Source organism: Elaeis guineensis, chromosome 1, assembly GCF_000442705.2.
Source record: "Elaeis guineensis isolate ETL-2024a chromosome 1, EG11, whole genome shotgun sequence".
Taxonomy (NCBI): domain Eukaryota; kingdom Viridiplantae; phylum Streptophyta; class Magnoliopsida; order Arecales; family Arecaceae; genus Elaeis; species Elaeis guineensis.
In genome coordinates, this window is record NC_025993.2 from 112,041,136 (window position 1) to 112,066,252 (window position 25,117).

General features: G+C 35.0%; 1 protein-coding gene across 3 annotated transcripts in view; it reads left to right on the plus strand.

Moving 5' to 3' along the window:
- Positions 1 to 212: 212 nt before the first annotated feature.
- Positions 213 to 25,117, plus strand: part of LOC105038563 (agamous-like MADS-box protein AGL11) — a 104,001-nt gene continuing 79,096 nt past the window's right edge. For 2 of the 3 annotated variants that reach the window (XM_073259975.1, XM_010914404.4), the window contains exons 1-2: positions 239 to 389; positions 1,642 to 1,840. In XM_073259975.1, the coding sequence (XP_073116076.1) occupies positions 1,659 to 1,840 (182 nt within the window). In that variant the 5' untranslated portion in view covers positions 239 to 389; positions 1,642 to 1,658. Of the gene's footprint in view, positions 390 to 1,641; positions 1,841 to 25,117 lie in introns of all 3 variants that reach the window. The other variant, XM_010914405.3, reaches the window with a different exon arrangement.

The window sequence follows — 25,117 nt, forward strand, 5'->3', positions numbered from 1 at the left end:
CACGTGCAAGACGCTCGCGAGAAAGCTCTCGGCGGTCGTTTTTTCCCTCTCCGCGCCCATTTCAGGCTCATCCGCCATTCGGCGTTCCATAGAAACGATTTAATCCAACATATCGATCCAATAAGACAAATAAGAAGTCGGATGGAACTGTTATCATTCGGACTTAAATGAGGGTGCTGGCTAAGTAAAAGCCTGAGCGGAGGGATAAGAGAACTGAGGGGGTCATTAAAAGGAGGACACCGGCCATCTGGACTGATGGCAGCGGCCATGCAGTGGCTTTTCCGCTCTCACTTCCTCCCCTCGGAATTCACGGAAGTGGAGTTCCCCTGAAAGAAAGAAAGAAAGCAGAAACAAAGGGTGAGAGTCTCGATTCGGAAGTGGATTCCAGGGTATTGGATGTCAATCCTCCAGTCGTTTTCTTTGTCTTCTTTTTTCTTCTTTGATGTAGAGAAGTCTCGGTTTCTAAAACATCTTCGGATTGTGGGTGTAATCTTCAGTCTCTTATGCTATTTTCCCAACAAAAAAAAAATCTTTGCCGGATCTTCTTTATTTTTCTGAAATGAATTCATATCAGCGATCATTTTGGAGCCGAATGATTTCTTCTTCTTTTTGTTTTTTTTTTTTTTTTAGTTCAGAGATTATAAGCATTATTGTTTCTTTCTTTCTTTGCAGCTTTCTTTTTCACATATGCTATTTCTCTTGAAAATATTCGACTTAGTATTTGTTTCAAGAAGTTCATTTCTTTTGGGGAGAAGGTTGAGAAATTTCAAGAAATCAATTTCTTTTTCTTGAGTGGATGGATATATTTCGAACAGATCCGAATGGTTCTTGAGCATTTCCTCCATTGTGATCCTTGCTTCATTCTTCTTCCAATCTTACTTAATTTCTTCTTTCTCTTCGCTGTTTTATCTGCTCTCTCTCTTTCTCGGTGTGTCTTCTTGGGAAGAAGAAAAAAAATTATTACCTCGTTTTTTTTTTCTCAATAGTTCAGGGATGTTCTTTGTGATGCTAGATGGCCATAATTACTGTCATCATATTTATCACCATACTGATAACGAAAGGCTTTTTGATTTTTTGGGCAAAATAACTAGTGGTTTTACAAGATAAGCACTTTTCATTTCCCTTCTCTTACATCAATGTTAAACGTGGGTTTGTCCATCCAGCAAAAAGAAAGAGATTGTAAAAATTATTTTTTTGGAACAAATCTTGCTTCACATCCTTATAAAAGGAAACAAATATCAGTTGTTACTTGCAAAGAATCCAGCAGAATCCCTGCTTTCTTCTTTCTTGAAGATAATTAATTACTTAATTAATCGTTTAATGTCCACTTTGCTACAGATGATCTGCTCTACTTAATTATTAATATGATGGTTTAATCTAGTATGGTTTCAGAACTTGGTTTTCTCCCTTTTCTTTTCTTTTCTTTTTTCTTTTTTCTTTGTTCTCTTTTTGCTTCATCTTTTCTGACCATGGATCTAGCTAAAAGTGGCTGATGAAGATGCATATATTCTAACTTTAGCTTGTGGATGAGTTACAAGGGAGGACAGATTATTTCTATTTTTGCTTTGCCTTCAGTTTTAATTTGGTTATCAAGATGTGATAAACCCTAATTTCTTCTTCTTCTTCTCATCCTAAACACAGTGAAGAGTAAGGAGATCATGGGGAGGGGTAAGATTGAGATCAAGAGAATTGAGAACACTACAAATCGCCAAGTGACCTTCTGCAAGCGGAGGAATGGTTTGCTGAAGAAAGCCTATGAACTTTCGGTTCTTTGTGATGCAGAGATCGCCCTCATCGTCTTCTCAAGCCGTGGCCGCCTCTACGAGTACTCCAATAACAGGTGTGTTTATGTGGATGTGAGGTGATTTCTATCAATTTCCATCTATATATTGCTTTTTTTCAAAGAGAAATATCAAAAACTATCAACTTGAAATATTTATAATTATATAATATTTAGGATATTTCTTTTGGTTTCTATTAAAAGAAAAAAGTTTTGATAAAAAGTGTCTAACTTGAAGAGTAGTTTTCTCACTCTTTCCCAAACGTAATGGGGTGGTAAATATTCTTCTTAGAGATAATTTAGCCTTTCTATCAACTTCGTTTTCTTATGTATTATATTGGTAAAGAAAGCGAAGTAGATATGAATCTGAAGTTGAGAAATCTTTCTTGAGGATTTCATGTTGGCAGCTAGTCTTGATTTAGTTTCCAGCCATATGCATAATATTTACCTTATGCCCTTTCTGGGGAGAAGAGAAAGGGAAAGCAAGCCATAAATCTTGATCTACGGTTATCTTTTTCTTCTGGTGGGTTTCCCATGATTTTTTGCATGATTTCTTGTGGAAGCAATTGTTAGATAAGGAAGACATGATGTGAAGTAAAAGTAGTTTGTTTCTTCTAAAGTAGAAAATATTTGTTTTTACCCATCTGTGGTCTCCTTAGACATCTTGCTCATCAGTTGCGTATGCTGGTTTTGGCTGGAGAATTTTCTATATCTTCTGATGAGTAGAACCGCTAATTGGTGTTTGGAGAAAAGGATTTTCCTTGCCTTTGACCTTGAACAGTTGTAATTTTTCTCTTGATCGAGCTTGCTGCTTCTATGGCGCCACTTCCAACTTACGCTTCAGCTGACCATTTTAAAGTATCTTGAAGTGATCATACGTTTGGCAGTATCTTAAAGAAACTTCTCGTTAGCATATGAAGAGAAACCTAGCTCACCATTCAGGTCTAGAGCCTGGGCAAAAGAGAGGCTACACAAAGTGACATGTTTAGGGTTATTCTCTTCCCTTTCCTTCCGCTTTGCCCTTTCTTCTCTTGTGTAACCGCTTTAAATTTGACTTGTAAACTTTACTCTCTCCCCCCTCCACTCCCTCTCTCTTTCCCACTTCCCATCTTGCATGCATAATTACTTTGTGTTGGGTTTGAGTGGTTTCACTCATTTACCCCATTTCCTCTTTTGAAAGTTGAATTCCTTATGATGGGACAGAAATTAGAAGTAGTCCTATTTTTTCTATTTGAACAGGAAGTTATTGAATAGGTGTGATGCTTAGACTAAAACTAGTATAAAAGGGTCTTCAGTAGCTAGATCACCCCTTGAATGGACCAAATACTACTTACAATAGCAACTAGTCCTGAGATAGATAGTAAATCAGAAACTTTTAGTTCGCCCAATCATTTATTTACCAACAGGGTTAGCTCGCTTTACATGTATAGCTTATACAATGGACCCTTTCTCTCCCCTTCCTTGAGATGGTTGTCTCTAATGTTGTTCTCACTTCCCAGCATCATCATCTCATCAACACATTCAGTAGTTTCCGCGCTCCTCTGAAAGCCACTTTCCAAGCTTCCCCTGAAAACTCCTGCAAGTTTACTCCAAGACCCACCTTTCCAACCTCTCCAACTCTTCTTTGAAACTTGCAAAACCCTAGTGCTGCGGAGCTAAAACGCCGTTCCACCATGTTTTCTAGAGTGAGATTCTCTGGTTCTAGAGAGAGAAACCTTCATCCAACCTTCGAAAAACTTCATCCTCCACCACCTCTACCCTGCACGTGGGAGCAGACCCTGCACGTCTCCATGACGACTGGCAAACCACCGGTTGTAAACATTCTAGCAAACGACCACAGCATCATCGAACATTTTTGCGACGCCGATTACCACATCGGAGTGGGACCAAGTTTCCCTCCTCCGTTCCTCATGGCTGCAATCTTTTTTAGTGCACCGAAACCAAAGTGACAACTGCGTGCAACGTGGCTACACTCCATTGACGGGAGCTAATGCTACTCTTAGAATGACTCGGCATTTTCCTCCTCTCATATTGAAGCAAAACTTCCTGGTCCTATCCCATCGATTTCTCCTTTCCTCATAAGATCTCTTCCATGCCCAGATAAGTCTTTATCCCATCCCCCAAGTAATAATCTATCGCAGAACAGTGTGAGCAGCGAAAGCGGCATGAACGGCGAGAACGACGCTGCTAGCAGGATCATCTTTTCTTCTCTGAAAGAACGGCTGGTACAATCCGGTGTTTCCTATGCAAAAGCGGTCAAAAAGCACCCCATCCCATCCCCAGTGGTCAGGAAATCTACCGAAACAGTCAAGGATCTCATGAGTTCCAATTCAGGAAATGTACATCATCATCCCCGTTCTCGAGGGCACCGGGTGAAGCTCTTGAGTAAAGGAACTTGTTTTCGCTGTGGAGATCGTGATCACACCCGAGAATCTTGCAGAAATCCGATTAAATGCTTTCTTTGCAAGGGTTATGGGCATGTTCAAAAGGTGTAGATCCTTTGTTCACTATAACTCCTCATCTCCTCCTCCAATAGATAATAACCGCATGAAGCCTATTCCACCTACAAGCCTTTCAGAGAAGAAAATGGATTCCTCTTCTAGCTCTGGAAGAATCAAAACTGCCAAAGCCTTCCTCCCATTCACTATTGAAATGTCCAACATCTCCTCCTACCTCGATCGGGCAGCATTTGTGGAGGTCGTTGGCAAACCCATCACAGTTGAAGAAGTTTCTGTCACCTTAGCTCAAAAAGTTAAGGTTGCTGGCTCATGGACGACTAAGAAATTATTTAAAGAGAATACGTTCTTAGTCTACTGTCCATCCCAGGATGTGGTCCATCATCTAATATCTTTAAGTCATATTAGAGGTGATGGTTTTTACCTTCCATAAAATGCTAGGATCTAAACAAGGGAAGCAACCCATATAAACTTTGTTTTAAAGTATATACCAGTTTGATAGATCTTCCATTGGTTTGCTGGAGCAGAGAAGCAGTCTCTGAAATAATTTTCAATTTTGGTGTTCTTCTTTGTGTTAGTAGATCGAGTCTCAATTGGGAGGACTTTTCAAGTTTTGACTTTGCTTTCTTATGTAAGGATCTGGACACCTTACCTAAGAGTATTGAGGTTACTGTAAGCCTGTGCATTTAGCAGATTAAGATGATCCTCAAATTCTCCTGCCCCTATAATTCTTCAACTGATTTCTCTTCTTCTGAAAATGATGAAGGTGGTCAGAATGATACTCAATGGGATTATTGGTCTGACTCATCACATCTGAACCTTCCTTATCTCTCCAAGGGCTAAGATCAAATCAACTCCACCTACTCTTTAACTAAAAGATGTCACTCAAAATGGGGGAAGCCCGCCCCCCAGCATGGTCCTTCAGATCCTACCTTATGTCCAGAGAATATTCTTCTCAAATCGTATCCTTTCATCTGATAGCAGAAGATTTTGAGTTTAATATTTTTTAAATTCTCGCTGTTCTTGACAGCATCCTCCACTGCATCTACTGAATAATTGTCTGCCTAGTTGTAGCAATAGCCTAGACTACTGCTTGGCCCATGTTTCAAATTCAAATTTTGAAATGATTGTGATCATGTTACTCAAGAAAAAATTCATCCGATCGTATCGGATTTCAGGAAAAAGAATGGATTAGTAATCAAAATTTTTTTATATTGTTTATGAATTCTACCTTGATTTATAATGTAAAAGAATCAAGATTAAAGAATCTCCGCAATCAATACGCTTCGCAAGATCTGGATGCATGGATCTTCTACTTTGTGTGCACGCTAAACACTGTAGGAGAGAGGGATGAACTCTTTCTTCGAAGAGGAAGGAGATAAGCCTTGTGATTAGATCTTAAGGCCTTGGAAGAGCTCCACACACCACCACAAAAGGAGAGAGGACGCTAAGAGGGAGGAAGACATCCAAGGGAGCACTCCAATAGGAGGGGACACCCAAGGGAGAGTTTCTCCATGCTTAGCCCAACAATTATTTTTTTTCCTCCTTCTCCACACCCCTCCTTATATAGACAAAAGGTCCTAGATTAAATCAAACTCCTTTGGGTGCGATAAAAAGGACTCTCCATATTTGAATCAAATCCAAACTCTCTAAAACATAAAAATCCTAATCCAAGTAAAAGAAGTGTCTTCTTTCATTATGGCGCATGCCCAAGGAGAGGGGCCGTTTTCAGCCCCTTTCCAACCACCTTGGTCAGCCCATAAGGAGAGAAAATATTTGAAAAAAGTGGCTAAGTACATCAAATTAAATTTGGTTCAGATTTGGATCAATTCAAATTTAATTCGAATACGATTCGAACCAATTTCGAAAAAACTGCTGATCTTAATCCAATAAAATTTTTATCCAAGTCTAACTTGATAAACTAACCCAATCAAGCCTTAATAAAATTAAGTCCCAATAGATTAGATCTGATTTAAAGTAATTAAGACTCAATCTATTCTTTCATAATCGCTTGGATCATTGATTTGATTTAATTCATCTCTAAAATCAAACCCACACCTCATGTGCAGTGCAAGCTGAACATAGTCAGTGTTTAATTTTGTATGATTCATAACTTAATTCTCAATCAACTTAATCTATATGTTCAATCAAGTCTTCTACTTTCAAATTGAATATATAAATATTTGATCAATTATTTCCTATATTGTTTGACTTTTGTATGCGACTCCATAGGATCGAACACTAAACTGGTAGCATAAGAACTCCTTCCTATATTAATCGAAGTGATTATCTAGCAATGATATCCGACATCTGGATAAATCGAATATTTGTAAAGCAATATTCAAGGACCTTGATATATGGTTACCGCATAATTCATCTCTTTAATCCTAATGCTCAAAGAGACCTAGAATTTAATTGTCGATCTTGAAACAGTCATCCACATCATATTTAATCTTTCAAATTCATCACATAGATTATCTTGATCAAAATTTTACTAAATTGAAATACAGTAATGCATTAACTCCTATAATTTGAAGAATCAATCCTATCTTGATCCACACACCGACTTTGGAAGTACTTGACTGTATTCAGTAGTCTTCCATCACTGCATTAGAAATGGAGATAGTCCGGTACCTAAGCATAGTGAGTTGCTCGTAAGTCACTATGGTGATCTTAGATCTGAGAGATACTTATATCCATACGTTTTACGAGCTGCTCTTAACAGCAGAATACTCAGCAGGTGAGTCACTTGTTCAGTGACATCTCATCTACATGTCATACCAATGTCACTTCTTGGTTACGAAGATAACCAACTTATATGACACACAATGATCTATGTTCGATAAATATCATCATCCTATTAATGACGTATCGTTTGGTTGCAAATATGTTTAAGAACTATTCGATAAATCCTTTTTTATCAAACATAATATAGTTCTAAGGACTTCATCATAACACACGAGTTCTAATAGTGAAGATATTCACCTTGTGATGAAAATATCAAAATAATTTTTATTTATTGATCAATAATTCATATACAAAATTAATTATTTACAATAAGTCAATTAGTTTTAAGATATAATTTTCAATAATTCTATTTAAACTAAAGTCAATCGGGATAGTATCTTATGCCATCTTCCACTTGTGATCATTGAACTCTTTGATCTCAAGAGCATTAGTGAAAGAGTCAGTCAGGTTTTTTTTCATCAATTTTTTCTAACTCTACATCACCTCGATCCATGATTTTACGGATAAGATGATAGTGTCACAGAATGTGTTTGGCTCTATGGTGTGATTTGGGCTCCTTTGCTTCTCTATGGCTTCAACACTATCACAATATAGTAAAATAGACCATCAAAAGAGAAAATCACTCTAAATACAGTAATGAACTTCTTCAACCAGACAGTCTCTTTTACAGCATCAGATGCCGCCACATATTCACTTCGCATATTAAGTCAGCCATCGTATGTTGCTTGAAACTCTTCCAGCAAATAGCTCTTCATTCATAGTGAACACGTAGCCCGACATGCTTCTACTATCATCGTGATCTGACTGAAAATTGAAATCAGTATATCCTATAAGTTTCAAATCAATATGTCTATAAATAAGAAATTGATCCTTAGTATTTCTCAAATACTTAAAAATTATCTTCACAATCTTCCAATGATTTCTTCCGAATCAGATTGGTACCTACTCACTACTCCTAATGAAAAGTCACATCCGATCTCGTACACATCATGACGTATATGATAGATCTCACTGTCGAGGCATATGAAATTCTACTATACACTCTCTCTCTTGAGAGATTATCGGACAATCTTTCTTGGAGAAAAAAAATTTTGGCCTATAGTAGATAGCTCTTTTTGAAATTCTCCATGCTGAATATTTCAGCATAGTATCGATGTACGTGAATTGAGACAACCTAAGCAATCTTCTAGATCTATCTTTATAGATCTTCATCCCTAGGATGTAGGATGCTTCTCCCAAATTCTTCATGAAGAACTATAATGATAGCCTCAGCTTTACACTTTGCAAAACTGAAATGTCATTTTCTATTAACGTTATATCATCCACATACAGTACAAGAAAGATAACTACAGAATCGTTAGCCCACTTATAGATACAAGCTCTTCTCCATTTCTAATGAAGCAAAATTTTTAATCATCTTATCAAAATGCATGTTCTAACTCCTAGATGCTTGCTTCAATCTATAGATGGACCTATTTAGCTTGCATACTTTAGATTCATCTGAGGATGTGAACCCTTCAGACTGTTTCATATATGTCTCTTCTTCCAGCTTTCATTAAGAAAAAGATTTTAACATCCATTTGTCAGATTTTAAAATCTAAATGTGCCGCTATTGCAAGTATGATCCAGATAGACTTGAGCATTGCCACAAGAGAGAACGTCTTGTCATAGTCATACCATAATACTAACGGTATCTCTTAACAACTAGACGAGCTTTATAGGTCTCCATCTTTCTTTTTGTTCCTCTTTTACTCTTGAAAATTCATTTATACCCTATGGGTTTAATCCTTCGGATGGATCAACTAGTGTTCATACACCATTGATCTTCATGGACTCTATCTCGAATTTCATGCATCAAGTCATTTTTGAAAGTCAGACCTTTGCATAACATCTATGTAGGTGATCGAATCCTCGTCGTTCTCATCTAATTCGACAGGATCACCATTCCGAATCAAGAAACTATAGTATCGGTCCGACTGATGCAGTACTCTATCGGATCTCCTTAATGGTGCTTCTACTGACTCAAAATTTAATTTTTAATCAAATTTAATTCTGTATGTGCTAGTATTTCTACCTCACGAACTTTACTAAGTTCGATTTTAGCAGTACTAGTTTTTTCTCCAAAAATTTTTTTCTAAAAAACTGTCCTGTTGCTAACGAACACTTTTATTCTTTAGTGAGATAAAAGTAGTACCCTTTAGTTTTTTTAGGATATCCTATGACTGACATTTATCAGATCTAGGTCCATGCTTGTCTATCTTTAAATACTTTACATAAGTCGAACATTTTCAAACCCTAAGATATGAGAGCACTGGCTTACGTCCTGACCATATCTAATATGATATTTTATATACAAACTTGCTCAGAACTTATTAAGTATGTAGCAGGTAGTTTCAAGAGTATATCTCCAAAAAAGATTGATAGAGTCGCAAAGTCCATCATGGATCGAATCATGTCTAATAATGTTCGATTTTTTCTTTCTGACATCCTATTATATTATGGTATTCCAGGAGGAGTCCATTATGAGAAAATTTCATTCTCTTCTAAATATGTCAGAAAATCACTGGTAGGTATTTACCTCCTTGATTTGATTGAAATTTTAATACTCTTTTCAATCTATTTTTTTACTTCACTACGGAATTGTTTGAACATTTCAAATGATTTAGATTTGTGCTTCATAAGGTAAAGACGTACCACATTTCGATAGATCGTCAGTAAATGTAATGAAATAATATCCTCCTCTAGTGCCTATAATTATAGGTCCACATACATCGCTATGTACTAGATCTAGAACATCACTGGCTCACTCATTTTTTTCTTAAAAGGTGACGTGATCATCTTATCAAGTAGACAGAATTTATAAATTGAAAATAATTCACAATCATTAATTTCAAAGACACCATCCTTGGTTAACCTATCTATTTGTTCTTGTTCACATAACCCAACCTACAATGCTAAAAATAGGTATCGCTGATATTATCTATTCAAGGATATTTGTTGATATGTACATTACACCAACGGACTGTGATAGCAAGTATATATCATGTTTCAATTGTTCTCGTATGATTTTAGTATCATTCGTAATGATATCATAAAAATCATCTTTTATTAAAAACTTAAATCAAGTTTAGCCAAAAAACTTACAGAGATAATATTTATCAGAAAGAAAAGACAATAATTACACTCATCTAACATGACACTACTAGATTGAAAATAAGCTGCATAGTTTCTAAAGCTAGAACTAAACAAGACTTCATTTTCAATGTTCAAAACTGCTCGTCTTCTCTAAATTTTTTATTGACTTACAGTCCTTGCAACGAATTATAAATATTAATCAAATTTTTGATATCCAATATCCAGATAGTAGTATTATATATAGAAAAATTATAAGAAGTTATCATATAAGTACCTTGTGAAGCAACTGATTGCTTGTTTCCTTATTCTTTGGTCTGTTTGGGTCAAGGAAAGTAATATATGCAGGACAGTTTCTCTTTCAATGATCTAACTTCTTACAGAAGAAGCATTCTGTCTGGCTCTTATCGATCTTTGACTTTTACCCTGCTTTAGCTTTAGATCGGCGGCATGATTCTTCGCATCTTTTTCTTCTTTTCTCTCTTGAAGGAATGACACATGCAGACGATCCTCCCACAATATGCACCGGCTCCTTCTGGAGCTGATGCTCCTTCTGAATGTCTGCAGCAATCCTAACAAATCATAGTAGTTCACTGCAGCCTTAGTCATTTTATAATGACTAAAAAAGATAGGTAGGACTTTGGTAGTGAGTTTAAGATACCATCCTTGTCCAACTATTCATGTAACAGAAAACTAAATTTGCTTAAGCATTCAATCTACTCAATCATGTACAATACATGATCTATAACTGACACTCCTTCTCGCATACAGGTATTGAACACAGCATAGGAGATTTTATGTCTCTCAGCATCTTCAGGGATAACAAAGACTCATTCGATAATTGAATCATCTCCTCGATTTGGACATCTTTGAACTTATAACTAAGTTTGTCATTCATGACTGCTCTCATGATGCAACGCACTATAGTGCAATCATTGAGCCACTTCATATAAGTGTCTCTCACAGCACGGGATGCGTTGGCAGCAAGTTTTTCAGGTGCGAGATCCGTAAGCATATATAAGATCCATTCGTACTCCAGAATGATCTTAAGCTTTCGATACCAGCTATCAAAATTTGGTTCGATAAGCCTGTCGCTATCCAACAGCGATCGGAGCGATAATGTATTGGTCATTACTGAAAAAAAATCAAAAGTCTATTAGTATATGAATTATTTTAATCTTAAAGATATGAACTTTAGTCTAAAGGTCCTCTCACTATTTTATACGAATTGATAGCTTCTATCTCTAATTCGAAGAATTACATTAATCTCTTAGCAGGTACTAGAATCTATACAGACTACATTCGGATCTGAGTGTGGTTCGGCCAATCCTAGTACATCCATGGGTAGATTTTTAATCAATTATTTTATCAAATAATTTCTAGCAATTAGGTTTTGTCCCAGGCATCTCTTCAATAGGTATGTGGCACTCCATTAAAAATCTTAATTAGGTCCAAATATTAATATGACAACATCAAGTGCATCCAACAAACGAATGCCCAGATCTGAATGTGGCTTGGCCAATCTGACCATTGATCTGAAAGGCATAATAAGATGGTCATATAATGAATGATAATTTCAATATCCAACAGACACCAAGTGTGTGGTACCTCCAATACCTATTTAGAATATTGGATGCATTATCACGCATCTTAATAGGAGGCTATGAATTAGTTATCCATAACTGTATCATTAATGATCTAATAATTTAAAAGATTTGATTTAATGATTGGAGAATAAGAGAAGAGGTTGACTTGTGAGTCATAAATCCTTTTACTAACTTCATCAAGTCATGAAGAGGACTTCATACAAGCTGATCTAGAGATACTTAAATCAGTCATACTAATTTATCTTAATGGCATAGATCAGCTCGAATCAATTAGTGATCTAATCAAAATATGATTTACCAAATTGATCAGATAAGTGAGATCGATAGGAGAGTTGCCTCGGCTTGCCTTAGACACCATCGTAATGGTCAGATAAGCGAACTCATTATTAAAAACTATTAGTCGAATTATCTTGCAATATTGTCAAACCTACCTTAGACACCAATTGGTCGATTAGTTTTAATTCAGTCAACCAAAAATTCAGGCCAAACCTTTGAGCCACGATCAGGGTCTAATTGGTATGGTCAAGAACATGACTTGTTTAAGCTACAACTATTGAGGTTGATCTAAAAAAATTTGATCTAATCTAATTCAATATTTGATTAGATATAATCAATTTTTTTAATTGATCTATATCTATTTCTAACCCTAGGTCTAATCTAGTTAGATGATCTGATTCATGCTAACCCATTGTCCATCGATTTATGAGATATCTTAAGATCTTCAATTTCATATCTAGATTCTTTTAAAAATTTAATTTTAAATTAAATATGTGAAATGTATATTTCAATTTGTAGAACTATTCTACTAGAGTTTCATGTAAGTATACTATATGTTTCAAATCAAAAACTAATTTTTAAATACTATGTTTAACAATTAAATATGTATCAATTTTATATATACATCATATGTATCATAGAAATTTAGATTTCTATATCATATGCAATCATACAATTCAGATCATAAATTTATTTTTTTATCTAAATTTATTTTATTAAAATTATAATTAACCATAAATCACCTTAGATCTAATATAAACATATTCATGATCAAAATAATTTTAAAATTTTTTTCTTGTTCTTCATCATGAAACTTGATCACAATAGCATCCCTACTTGTTATAAGAGCACCCCATCGAATAGGAAGAGAGGGTTTTTAAATGTTACTTACTTTATGACCTAATGGCTTGGTGATCCTCTAAATTCGAATACTATGCTATTAAGATTTAAAATTTAATTTCAAAAATCAATTACATCATCATGTAAATTGTCAAACAAACTAGGTATGCACATGAATATGATCATATCATACATGTTATACATCTAATCCTATTAGATCATCGCATCAGATACATTATTTTAGATCTGAAACTAAATTTATATAGTATATAAAATAATTAATTTAGATCTAAAATAATATAAAAATCTATTTCAAACATATATATAATTGCATAGAAAAATTTTGGTTAGAGATGTGATCAAACTTGTATTGATATTACGTTGAAATCAGACCTGAAACTTTGTCAAACAAATTCAGATCTGAGTTTGATTCAAACTTTAATTCTCTAATTGAATTGTATTATAAAAAATCTATCAAAATAGATTTAAATCCATGCATAATCAGATATTAAATCAGCATAAAAATTTCAGTAGTCCGAATTCAAAGGCTGATTTTGATTCGATACTCTAATTAAAACTAAATAAAAAATATATGAAAGATATCAGAAGAGATCAAAATTTAATTACATCAAAAATTCTAGTTTAAATTAGATCAAAAAAAATTTAAAAAAAATTTAAAATTTGACTATACAATCATAATATATAGGGCTAGCTCTGATACCAATTCAAGAAAAAATTCATCCAATCGCATCGGATGCCAAAGAAAAATAGATTAGTATTCAAAATTTTTTCATAATATTTACAAATTCTCATTTTAATTCATAGCAGAAAATAATGAAGATTGAAGCTTCTTAATCAATATGCTTCGCGAGATCCGAATGCAGGATCCTCTACTTCGTGTGCATGCCAAATACTGTAGGAGAGAAGGATGAACTCTTTCTTCGAAGAGGAAGGAGATGAAGCCTTGTGATCAGATCCTAAGATCTTGAAAGAGCTCCATAGGCCACCACAAAAGGAGAGAGGATGCCAAAAGTGAGGGAGACGCCCAAAGGAGCACTCCAATAGGAGGGGGACGCCCAACGGAGATTTTCTCCATGCCTAGCCCAACAATTGACTTTTTTCTCCTCCTCCACACCCCTCCTTATATAGGCAAGAGTTCTAAATCAAATCAAACTCCTTTGAGTGCTAGAAAAAGGACTCTCCATATTTGAATTAAATCCAAACTCCCTGAAACACAAAAAATCCTAATCCAAGTAGGAGAAGTGTCTCCTTTCATTATGGGCACGCCAAGGGGAGGGAGCTATTTTCAGTCCCTTTCCAACCACTTTGGCTAGCCCATAAGAAGAGAGAATGTCTGAAAAAGTGGCTAAGTACACCAAATCAGATTTGGATCAATTCAAATCTAATTCGAATCCAATTCAAACTAATTCAAAAAGACTGCTAATTCTAATCTAATTAGCATTCTTATCCAAGTGCAACTTAATAAATTAACCTAATCAAGCCTTAATAAAATTAAATCAATTAGATTAGATCTGATATAAAGTAATTAGGACTCAATCCATTCTTCCATAATCGCTTGGATCATTGATTTGATTTAATTCATCCCTAAAATCAAACCAATACCTCATGCGCAATGCTAGCTGAATATAGTCAGTGTTTAATTTTATATGATCTATAACTTAATTCTCAATCAAGTTAATCTACATGTTCAATCAAGTCTGATACTTTTAAATCAAACATATAAATATCTGGTTAATTCTTTCCTACATTGTTTGACTTTTATACGCGACTTCAAAGGTTCAAATACTTAGCTGGTAGCATAGGAATTCTTTTTATACTAATCAAAGTGATCATCTAGCAATGATACCCGATGTTCGGATAGATCGAATATTTACAAAGTAATATTCAAGAATCTCGACATATGGTTACTGCATAATTCATCTCTTTGATCCTAATATTCAAGGTGATCTAGGATTTAACTATCAACTCTGAAACAGTCATTCATATTATATTTCAATCATTCAAATCCATCACATGGATTATTCTAATCAAAATTTTACTAAATTGAAATACGGTGATGTATTAACTCCTATAATTTGAAGGATCAATTTCATCTTGATCCACACACAGACTTCACAAGTACTTGATTGTACCTAATAGCCTTCTGTCACTACATAGAAATACAAGTACCTAAGCACAGTGGGTTACTTACAAGTCACTATGGTGATCTCAGGTCTGAGAGATACTTATGCCATATATTTTATGAGCTACTCTTGACAGCAGAGTGCTCAATAGGTGAGTCACTTGTTCAGTGACGATGTACTCCTACATCTCATCTGTATGCCATACCAGTATCTTCACACTCTTTGGTTATGAGGACAACTAATCTATATGACACACAATGACCTACACTCGATAAACGTCATCGTCCTATTAATAACGTATCATTTGATCATGAACATATTTAAAAACTATTCGATAAATCTTTTTTTTATTGAACATAATATAGTTCTAAGGACTTCATCACAATACAAGAATTCTAATAGTGAAGATATTCATCTTGTGATGAAAATATTAAAATAATTATTCATTGATCAATAATTCATATACAAAATTCTATTATTTATAGTAAGTCAATTGACTTTGTGACATAATTTTCAATAGTCACCTTATCCTACAGCAAATATTGCCAAATGTATCCCTATGCTAAGCCTTGGGCCTATCAAATTAACAAAACCTTACAAATCTTGGTGCCTCTGAAAAAGTATCTCTATCACCATCCAAAGGTCAGAACCTATACCCAATCTCGGTATCTAAGGTCTTCAAATATCTGGTAGCAGCTATAAGCCATCAAGAAGCTACTCCCTCCATTCCTTCCAAACTTAAAAGAAGTACAAGACTGGGAAACAAGAAGCTTAAGTCACTAGGTATCGAGGAATCTAGACTAGTTAGCGAGGATGATATCTTATTCATCAATTCCCTCACCGTAGGAGAAATGACAAAGTTAGGCAAATATTATGGCTTCATTATTCCCAACATCAAAAGTGCAACAATCATTCAGAAACTGAAAGAAATGGAAACAACGCATTGTAAGATAAAGGGAGACAGCAGGGTTGTTACCATGAAAACATGAACATTTCTACCAGTGCTACTATTTTGAGTTGCAGCTGGAGAAACATGATAGCCTTCAACTGGAGCAGCATTTTGAGAAGTTTTTTGGATTCCATAACAATAAATATTCTTAATCTTTAGTTGGATATCAAACATTGGATAATTTTTTGGCCTACTATACTGCCTCTTCTTAAGTTCTATACTCCCTTGATGCTACGCCAGTTCAAACAAAGCAGCGGCAGTCAACTCAACTCTTCAAAGGAATGATTGTCGTTTTTTTACACCAGATGTACAATGGTTCATAGACTTATCTATGGTAACTTGGATTACCCTCAAGTTGAACATACCTGAAACATAATGCAGATACTGTTTTGAAATGTAAGAGGGCTGGGACTACCCTCTAAGTGCTGACTTGTAAGGAAAACTATGAGAGATTCAAAATGCTGGTTTGTATCCATACATGAAACAAAACTAGAGCAACTTAGCCTCAAAAAATTACGATCAATCTGTGGAGGCTCTTTTGAGAATTGGCAAACCTTGGATGCAAGAGGATCCTCAGGTGGACTCTTAACAACCCGGGATGAAGCAAATTTGGATGGAAAATCTTTTCACTATGATGAGTTCGCCATCACTACAGAAATTTCTATCAGGTCAAATAAGTCCAAAATTATTGTTATAAATGCATATGGACCGCATGAGAGAGGAGCTCGATCAATCTTCTTCGAGGAATTAAAAGACTTAAGTACATTTATCTGCTATCCCTGGTTAATAGTAGGAGATTTCGATGCCACTAGATTTGCAAGCAATAGAATTGGCAGAAAAAGTAGCACTACCGATTTCAGAGATTTCAATTCCTTCATTAACAGTTTAAAGCTCATTGAAATCAACCTAGCTATGAGAAAATTCACTTGGTCTAATTTTAGAGAAAGATCAAGTTTAGCGAAATTAGATAGAGCTTTCATGATCTTTGGATTGGCATGATTTGTTCCCATTATCCACCCTCTCCCCTCTAATCAGAATAACTTTTGATCATATTCCTCTTTTACTCTCGGATAAAACTCCAATCGGGGATAGTTTTGGTGGTAGAAAACCTTTCAGATTTGAATGCTTCTTGTTATCCTATGAAGGATTGGATGATCTCATCAAGAAGTGGTGGAGAGAAGCACCAACTCAGAAGGATAGTACAGCAAATTTGGTGGGAAAGATCAAGGCGCTTCGTGCCAAATTGCATCAATGGAGTAGAGAAAATATTGGTAACTTAGTTCAGTGGAAAAAAGACATTATCTCTAAGATAGATGCCATCGAGGACGAAGAAGAGATAGAAAATATCTATCAAGAAAGAAGAAATGAACGTATCAGATTCAAAATTCAGCTAGAAGAACTTCTATCACAGGATGAAACAATGTGGAAACAAAGATCCAAAAATCAATGGCTCAAAGATGGTGATCGCAACACTCGCTTTTTCCACATTAGTGCTTGTAATAGGCATCGAAGAAATCTGATATTAGAAATTTAGAAGGATGGGAAGACTATTAAAAATCAATCGGACATTGAAAAGGCTTTCTTATCCTATTACACTACCCTACTTGGAACAAACAGTGATAACATTTTAGATATGGATTGGGAGAGACTATATTCTGATAACCCACCTAATTTGGACTGATTAACTGTTCTTTTTACTGAAGAAGAGATCAGAGCTGCAGTATTTAGCTTGGCAAAGAACAAATCATCGGGATCAGATGGTTTTCCTCTATTATTTTATCAACAGTTCTGGGATACCATTAAGATGGATATTGTTAGACTCTTCAAGAACCTCTTTGATTCAGTAGTAGATATATCCAGATTAAACTATACATTCATCGCTCTCATCCCTTAAAAAAATGGTGGCTGCTCAATTAAGGACTTTCAGCCAATAAGTCTTGAACATGCTCTGATTAAGATTATCTCAAAGGTCTTAGCCACTAGGCTAAAACAGAAGATTGAAAATCTAGTATCTCTCTCCCAAACTGCATTCATCAAAGGGCGAGCAATTCACGAAAGCTTCATTATAGCATCTGAAATCTTAGCCTATTGCAAAAGAACAAAGTCACCTGGGATTCTTTATAAAGTTGATTTCGAGAAGGCCTTTGACAATATATCATGTGGCTTCCTCACTAAAGTGATGATAAGAAGAGGGTTCAGCCAGAAATGGATTAAATAGATTCAGATGCTTCTCTGTTCTTCCAATTCAGCTTTGATCATTAACAACTCAACAGGGAATTGGTTCACAAACAAAAAAGGTTTGAAGGGAATCCCTTGTCTCTGCTTCTCTTTATCTTGACAATTGACACCCTTTCAACGGTATTTAGATTAGCTCTAGCTGAAGGTATTGTCGCTGGCATTGGATCCAATCCGATCATTAATATAATGCAATATATACAGTATGCTAACGATACACTTTTTTTTTGCAAGACTCAAAGGGACTGCTTGACTGCATTGAAATTCATATTATACACTTTCGAACTTGCATCTGGGATGAAAATTAATTTTGACAAATCTCAACTTATTGGTTTAAACATTGATCGTAGGCAGTCTAGCAGAATTGCGGATTATTTTGGTTGTCAAATCTCAGAGTTGCCCATCAAATATTTGGGTATACCTCTCCATTCCTCAAGGTTGAGATCAAGAGAATGGAATTTTCTAGTTGAGAAAGTGGCAAAAAAAATTAGTGGATGGAAGAGGAGATCTCTTAGTACTGCTGGCAGGTTAACTTTGATACATTCTACCTTTCAAGCAATCCCAATTTACTAGATGTCAGTAATGCAACTTCCAGCTGTAATCCTAAAAAAAATTGACAAGCTTTCTAGGGACTTCTTATGGGGGGATATGGAGAAAAAATCAAAAGTAAAGCACCTAGCCAACTGGAGTCAGATTTGTAGACCAAAAAAATTTGGAGGATTGGGTGTCCCCAACTTAAGTATCATGAACAAGGCCTTGCAACTAAAATGGTGGTGGAAATTTTATAGAGAAACTAAAATGCCTTGGAGCCTTCTGATAAGGGAGATATATTATCATCATCGTCTACCATCTTATCCTTCAAACTACCTAAAGAGCACAGCATCACCCTTCTGGAAAGGTGTCTTAAGCACGCATGGACTTTTTCAGCAGCTCTTCTCAATCACCATAGGCAATGGAAAATGGGTCTCATGCTGGTACGATCGATGGACTAGTAAACAAACACTTAATATTGTTTTTTCAAATTTATTTCAATTGGTCAAGAAGCCTTTTTCCTCAGTGGTGGATTTCCTATCTTCCAATCGGGAGCAGCATTTCAGAACCCAATGCATAACTCTGCTAGGCCTGAATTCAACACTCTGATGACTAACCCTTTCATCCATCCATCTCTCGAACACTTCAGACTCATGGTCTTGGAAATGGAACTCAAATCATATTTTCTTGGTCAACAGATGTTACCATTTTATGATTCATGGCAGCGTCATATCCCACATAGGGCGAGTCATTTGGAAACTTCAAATCCTTGAAAAAGTGAAATTGTTCTCTTGGCTTTGCTATAACAACAAAATTTTGACTGAAGATAACCTTTTGAAGAAAGGAATTGCAGGTCCCAGCCTATGTCCTCTATGCTCTAAAGAACAAGAGAACACTGATCATCTTTTCTTGTAATGTGAGTACTCCAAGATCTGCTGGAATATTCTACTTCAAAAATTGGATTTATCAAACCCATCTTCAACAGTACGAGATCTCTGGGATAAATAGAAAAACAAGAAAGATAAAAAAATCCTTTCACCTTATCGAGAATGTCTATTAGCCACTGTATGTTGGTTTTTATGGAAAAAAAGGAATAAGCGAATTTTTCACTTCGAAGCGATCTCGGCCCGCTAACAGTGAAAACAATAGCCATTACTCTTCTCAACTGGTTGGGGGTGTATCAAGACACCAAGAAAAGTAAGATCACTTGGGTTCTACATCAGTTGATAAAAGCCGGGTGACTGAGTTTCTTTGACAATTACTGAAGGTTTAGCGTAAGGGAAGAAAGGAGAATGGAAGGGTCGGCCACCAGAATCTTCAAGGCACAATGCAACTTGCTGAAAATTTGCTCTGAAAACCTGTAACAGGAGGTATCTACAGACAAGGAACCTGCTCACATCCATAGCTTCTTCAGGCTGTTATACTTCTACCAAAATTCAACAACAGGCGTAGCAAAGGGCCTACAGAGATTTCTGGTATAGTTTAATATGAGCGCTTAACAGATTACCCTCAGATTTCGTACCAGCAAAAATTCAGATTAGACTGTTCTTATTTTACGGGTCTTCGGGAATCTTGAAGGGATGAGCGATTTTGTTTTGGGCCCACGGTTCGCTCATGAACTGATAAATCCATGCTCTATGCATGCATCCCCAAACTTGTTTGTTTTTGTATTATTTCAAATAATATAATATAGTAAAATCTGGTGGAAGTATCTTACTTCCTCCATTTCCTCAAAAAAAAAAAAAAAAAAAAAACTTGCAAAACCCTAGACTGTTTTCTTCGAGTATAAACCTTGTATTTTCATTTTGTCGTTCTTAGGGTTTCGCCACTCTTAGCACCAAGATAGAAACTGGGGCCACCTCCTGCCCGGTTTCCCTTGTGGTGCTAGAGTCTAAAACCTCTCTCCCTCTCTCCCTTTGTCGTTTCCTCCGGGGCCCTTATTGGAAAGTAATATTGGGTTACATTGCTCGTGACACATCTGAGCTTAGTTATGATGATTGCTTTGAACGGAGAGAGAGAACTTTTGGTTGGCGTGGATTGTTTTTTGGACCGAGCGCCATCACGTCGCTTTCAAGCTTGTGGTGTCGTCTGCCCATTTGTAATCTCCGAAGGCCGTACCTTGTCTTGTTTTCCTTTCGCCAGAACCTTAACCTCGTCGATAAGTTTTACGAGTGAGTTTTAACAAGACAGGTAACGAGTTTCACATTTTCTTCTACCGGGGGAAGATACGCATTAAAATACTTGTTTTTTCGTGGTTTTAACCATACCAGTGTTATGTTTCTTTATAATATGTACACACACACACGTATATTTGGAGGGTAATAAGTTTGATCCTTTGCAAGGTTTGGTTTCTTTCTAAGAACCTCGTCTTCATCTGCTATCTAATCGTTGCTCTTCAAAGCTTACCTCAATGTTATCTTCTTCCCTTAAGTTATATCCTTGACATGAAATCTTATAAGATATTAAGTACCAATAAGTTTGAGATGTGGAGAATGCATTAAAGAAATGGATTATATTCTTAGGTGATTCGTTTCAAAATATGTTATTCTTTTAAACTTTAAGATATCTGCCGTGAGCGGCTGGGTTAAAGTCTTTCACACCAACCTCATAGGCTAGGAAAGTTCAAATGTTGGGCATGACGGTTGGTATGAGAAGGAAAGCATATTTCCCATGGAAGCCGGCATATAAATGGGTCATGACAAAGGTGGCCAAGTTTCAGCCTTTTAATGACTGGCGAAGTGGTTTACATAAATTCTTGCAAAAGAAAACCATTTATATACAGCTCTGTGAGGTGGTTCTTGGAATTGATTTGTTTGGCTTTGTCTTGCTCTCAGGATTTAGACTTTGCACGTGGCTGCATGTAAAGTAGTTTGCAGTGGACTATCATTAAGATTTATTTTGAGTATACTGTTATTTCACATACTGTAAACTTCAACTCAGGTAGCATGAAAATAAAAAGAGTTAGGCTTTCTCTAACTCATTTACATCAAAAAAAAAAAAAAGAAGAAAATAAAAATTCCTTTTTTTTTTTTTCCTGTTCCGCTTCTCCCCTTCATATTTTGAAGTTATCCTTCTTGGAGGCATAGACATGGGATCATTGTCTCCTTTCCAAATGTCCAAACCCTTTTACACAGTTAGTGCTTGGAAGGATAAAATTTCATTTGGAGATTGATCTGGCATTCACAGTACATCTTTGGGCATGCTGGGTACAAGAAGAAATATAGGAAACAAGGTGCAAGGAAGTGAATTTTTTAGTAGGAGGCATGTTCATTCATGCATCACAGAGTGGTACAAAAGGCTTTCAATGGCTAATCCATGCCAGGGGCTCTAATCCACCGACGTATAGATACAAAAGTTACTTTTAGGCTACCCCTCAAGAATACAAAAGTAATTCTTTTGATGTTTATACGACTCTTAGTTTACTTAAGATAACTTTATAACTTTCCAAATTATTAAATATGGGAATTATATGACTCTTAAACTTGCTAATATTAATTATAAATCTAATTACAAGCTAACTTTTAACATTCCTCCTTAATTTGTAATTCTTATGATAACTCTTGCTTGCTACATTTTTCACCTGCAACTACTTTGGCGAAGACATCAGTCAACTACTCATTAGTATTGACAAACTCCAGCCATATATCTTCTTTCTTGACCAAGTCTCCAATAAAGTGATAATAGATGTCGGTGTATTTTGTTCTACTATGAAATATTGGATTCTTTGTCATCGCGATGACCAACACATTATCACAATATTAAAAAATTATAGGACTTTGTTAATTTGTTCTGCTATAAATCAAAGAGAATTCTTTTGAGTCATGCTACTTCACATATCGCATTAGTTACTAAAATATATTCAACCTCGATAGATAAAACTGCCATGATTTTGCTTGTTTGATGACTAAGAAATAACTTTTGTTCCTAAGTAAATACATAACCTTAAGTATTTTTGCAGTGATCAAGAAAGTCTGCCCAATCACTGTCTGAATATCTAATAAATCTATTCAAAATATATCTTTTCATATATTAAGCCTAGCCTTTTAGTGTCTTGTAAATAGCAAAGAATCCTCTTAGGATATGTTTGGTTGGGGTACATCAAAATATGAGATAATCTGATGATTCATATGAATCATTTATTTGAAAAAATGATTGCAGAGAAAAATAAATTTTATTATATTTTGTTAGTAAAAAAATTATTCTAAAAAATAATACTAAAAAAAATTACCATGTTTGGTTGGAGACAATCCTTCATAAAAATATGGCTAAATTTATAAATATGCCCATCAACATAAAATTTCTTTTATATCAAGATAGTATTATCATTTTTAATCAGTTTTTATATAATGAGTATAATCACACAGCCCTTCACATGATGCCATCTGCAACTTAACTTTTTTGCAAAAGCTTTTTATTGAATAAATTTGGGAAGACATCAAAATAAATTCAATGATTACATATATACTTTATTATGGATATTTTTATCAAGTATAGATTACCACCATCTAAGAATTTATCAAATATTTTAATTTTTTCATAATATTTATTTTAACTTCTCTGTCTGAAAAATAAGCATGGGACCACCAATTTTTTTTACTATCTCTCTCTTTCATTTTTCACAGCAAATATGGTAATTGGCTATGAGATTTATTTTTCCATAACCAATAAACCCCAGCCAAATGGATCCTTAGCTATTGCATAATGAAGCTTGCTTAGTTGTCTCATAAACCTAGATAAGAGGCTAACAGAAAAAATATATATATATCTAACCTCATACTTGTTAGATAAATAAGAGAGCCAACTAGACTTCTATAATTTATGGCATTAATCTTTCAAGCACCATTATGTAAATGAAACTTTCACTTTAAATATTAAGGTTGCAATAGGCTTGCAATTAGACATATGAAACTTCTTCAACAAGTCTTAATATATTTTTCTTGTGATATACATGTTTTTCCTTTTGATTGTTTGACTTGAATGCCAAACAAATATCTCATCAGACCAAGATCAATCATTTCATACACCATCATTGCTTTTTAAATTCTTCTACCATGATAGTACTAGTATCGATGTAAATAAGATCATCAATATATCAACAAATAATTAAGAAATCATGCATATCTTTCTTTCTTTTGATATATAGTGATGGCTCACTTAGACTTCTCTCAAAACCATTTTGGCACAAACATTTATTAATCTTATTGTTCCATGCATGAGGTACTTACATTAAGCCATATAGTGCCTTTCGAAGTTGATAGATTTTGTTCTCCTTTTTCCATAACATAGGCTTCTAGCTATTCAACATAAATTTTTTTTTTCAAGTTCTTCATTTAAAAATATCGATTTTACATTAAGTGGGTAGATCAACAATTCTATCTAAGCTGCTAATACAAAAACGTCCCTAACCTTCTCCATGCGAACTATTAGTGCAAATGTCTCCATGAAATCTATATCTAATTGCTGAGTATATCCTTTTACGACCAAATGAGTTTTATGCTTCTTGATGGAGCCATCTTCCTTATATTTTATTTTGTTAATCCACTTGACTTTGGTAACATCTTTTCCTTTAAAATGATCCTCAAGTTCCTATGTATCGCTCTTTTTGATAGAAGCTATCACTACATTCATTACTTTGATCCATATATCATCCATGCTTGCTTCTTGAAAATTCTATGGCTCATATATCAAGAAGGCAACATGACAAGATCCCTAAATATTAATTAGGAAATGCACCTTCCTTGGGAGTGAATTAAAATCAGTGATAACTTGGCTTGAAGTGCCTTCTCTTAATACTCTTGGGCTTTCATGTTATTGCAAATCCTCTTGACTTGGTTCCATTAGCTCATGTATTCTCAAGCCATGAGAAGAATTTTCTCCCACTTCCATAATATCAACTCATTTAAAAGAATATTTAAAAATACAATATTTATTTTTCTTTGGGTTAAGTAGGTGATAGGCTTTATACTCTTCACTATATCCATTAAAGATGTATTTTTCATCCTTCTCATTAAACTTTTCACTATTTAAGAAGAAATGAGTGCATATACAATGCATCCAAAACTTTTAATTTTTTACCTAAGCTTTTTCCCAAATGAAGCTTTACAAGGTGATTTATTTTGTACCATCTTTATAGGAGAATGATTAAGAATAAAAATAGTTGCATTGACAGCTTCTGCCTAGAATTTATTTGATATTTTTTTTTTCTTTCAACATGTTTCAAGCTATCCTTATTATTGTTCGGTTCTTGTGTTCTCCTACTACATTTTGCTTCAACAAACAACATACTATAAGCTGCCTCCTGATGTCTTTCTCGTTACAAAAGTTAATAAATGGTATAAACATGAATTTGCTCCTCAATTTATTCTTAAAGTATTTATTTGATGACTACTCTATCTTTCAACATAAGCTTTGAATTAGAG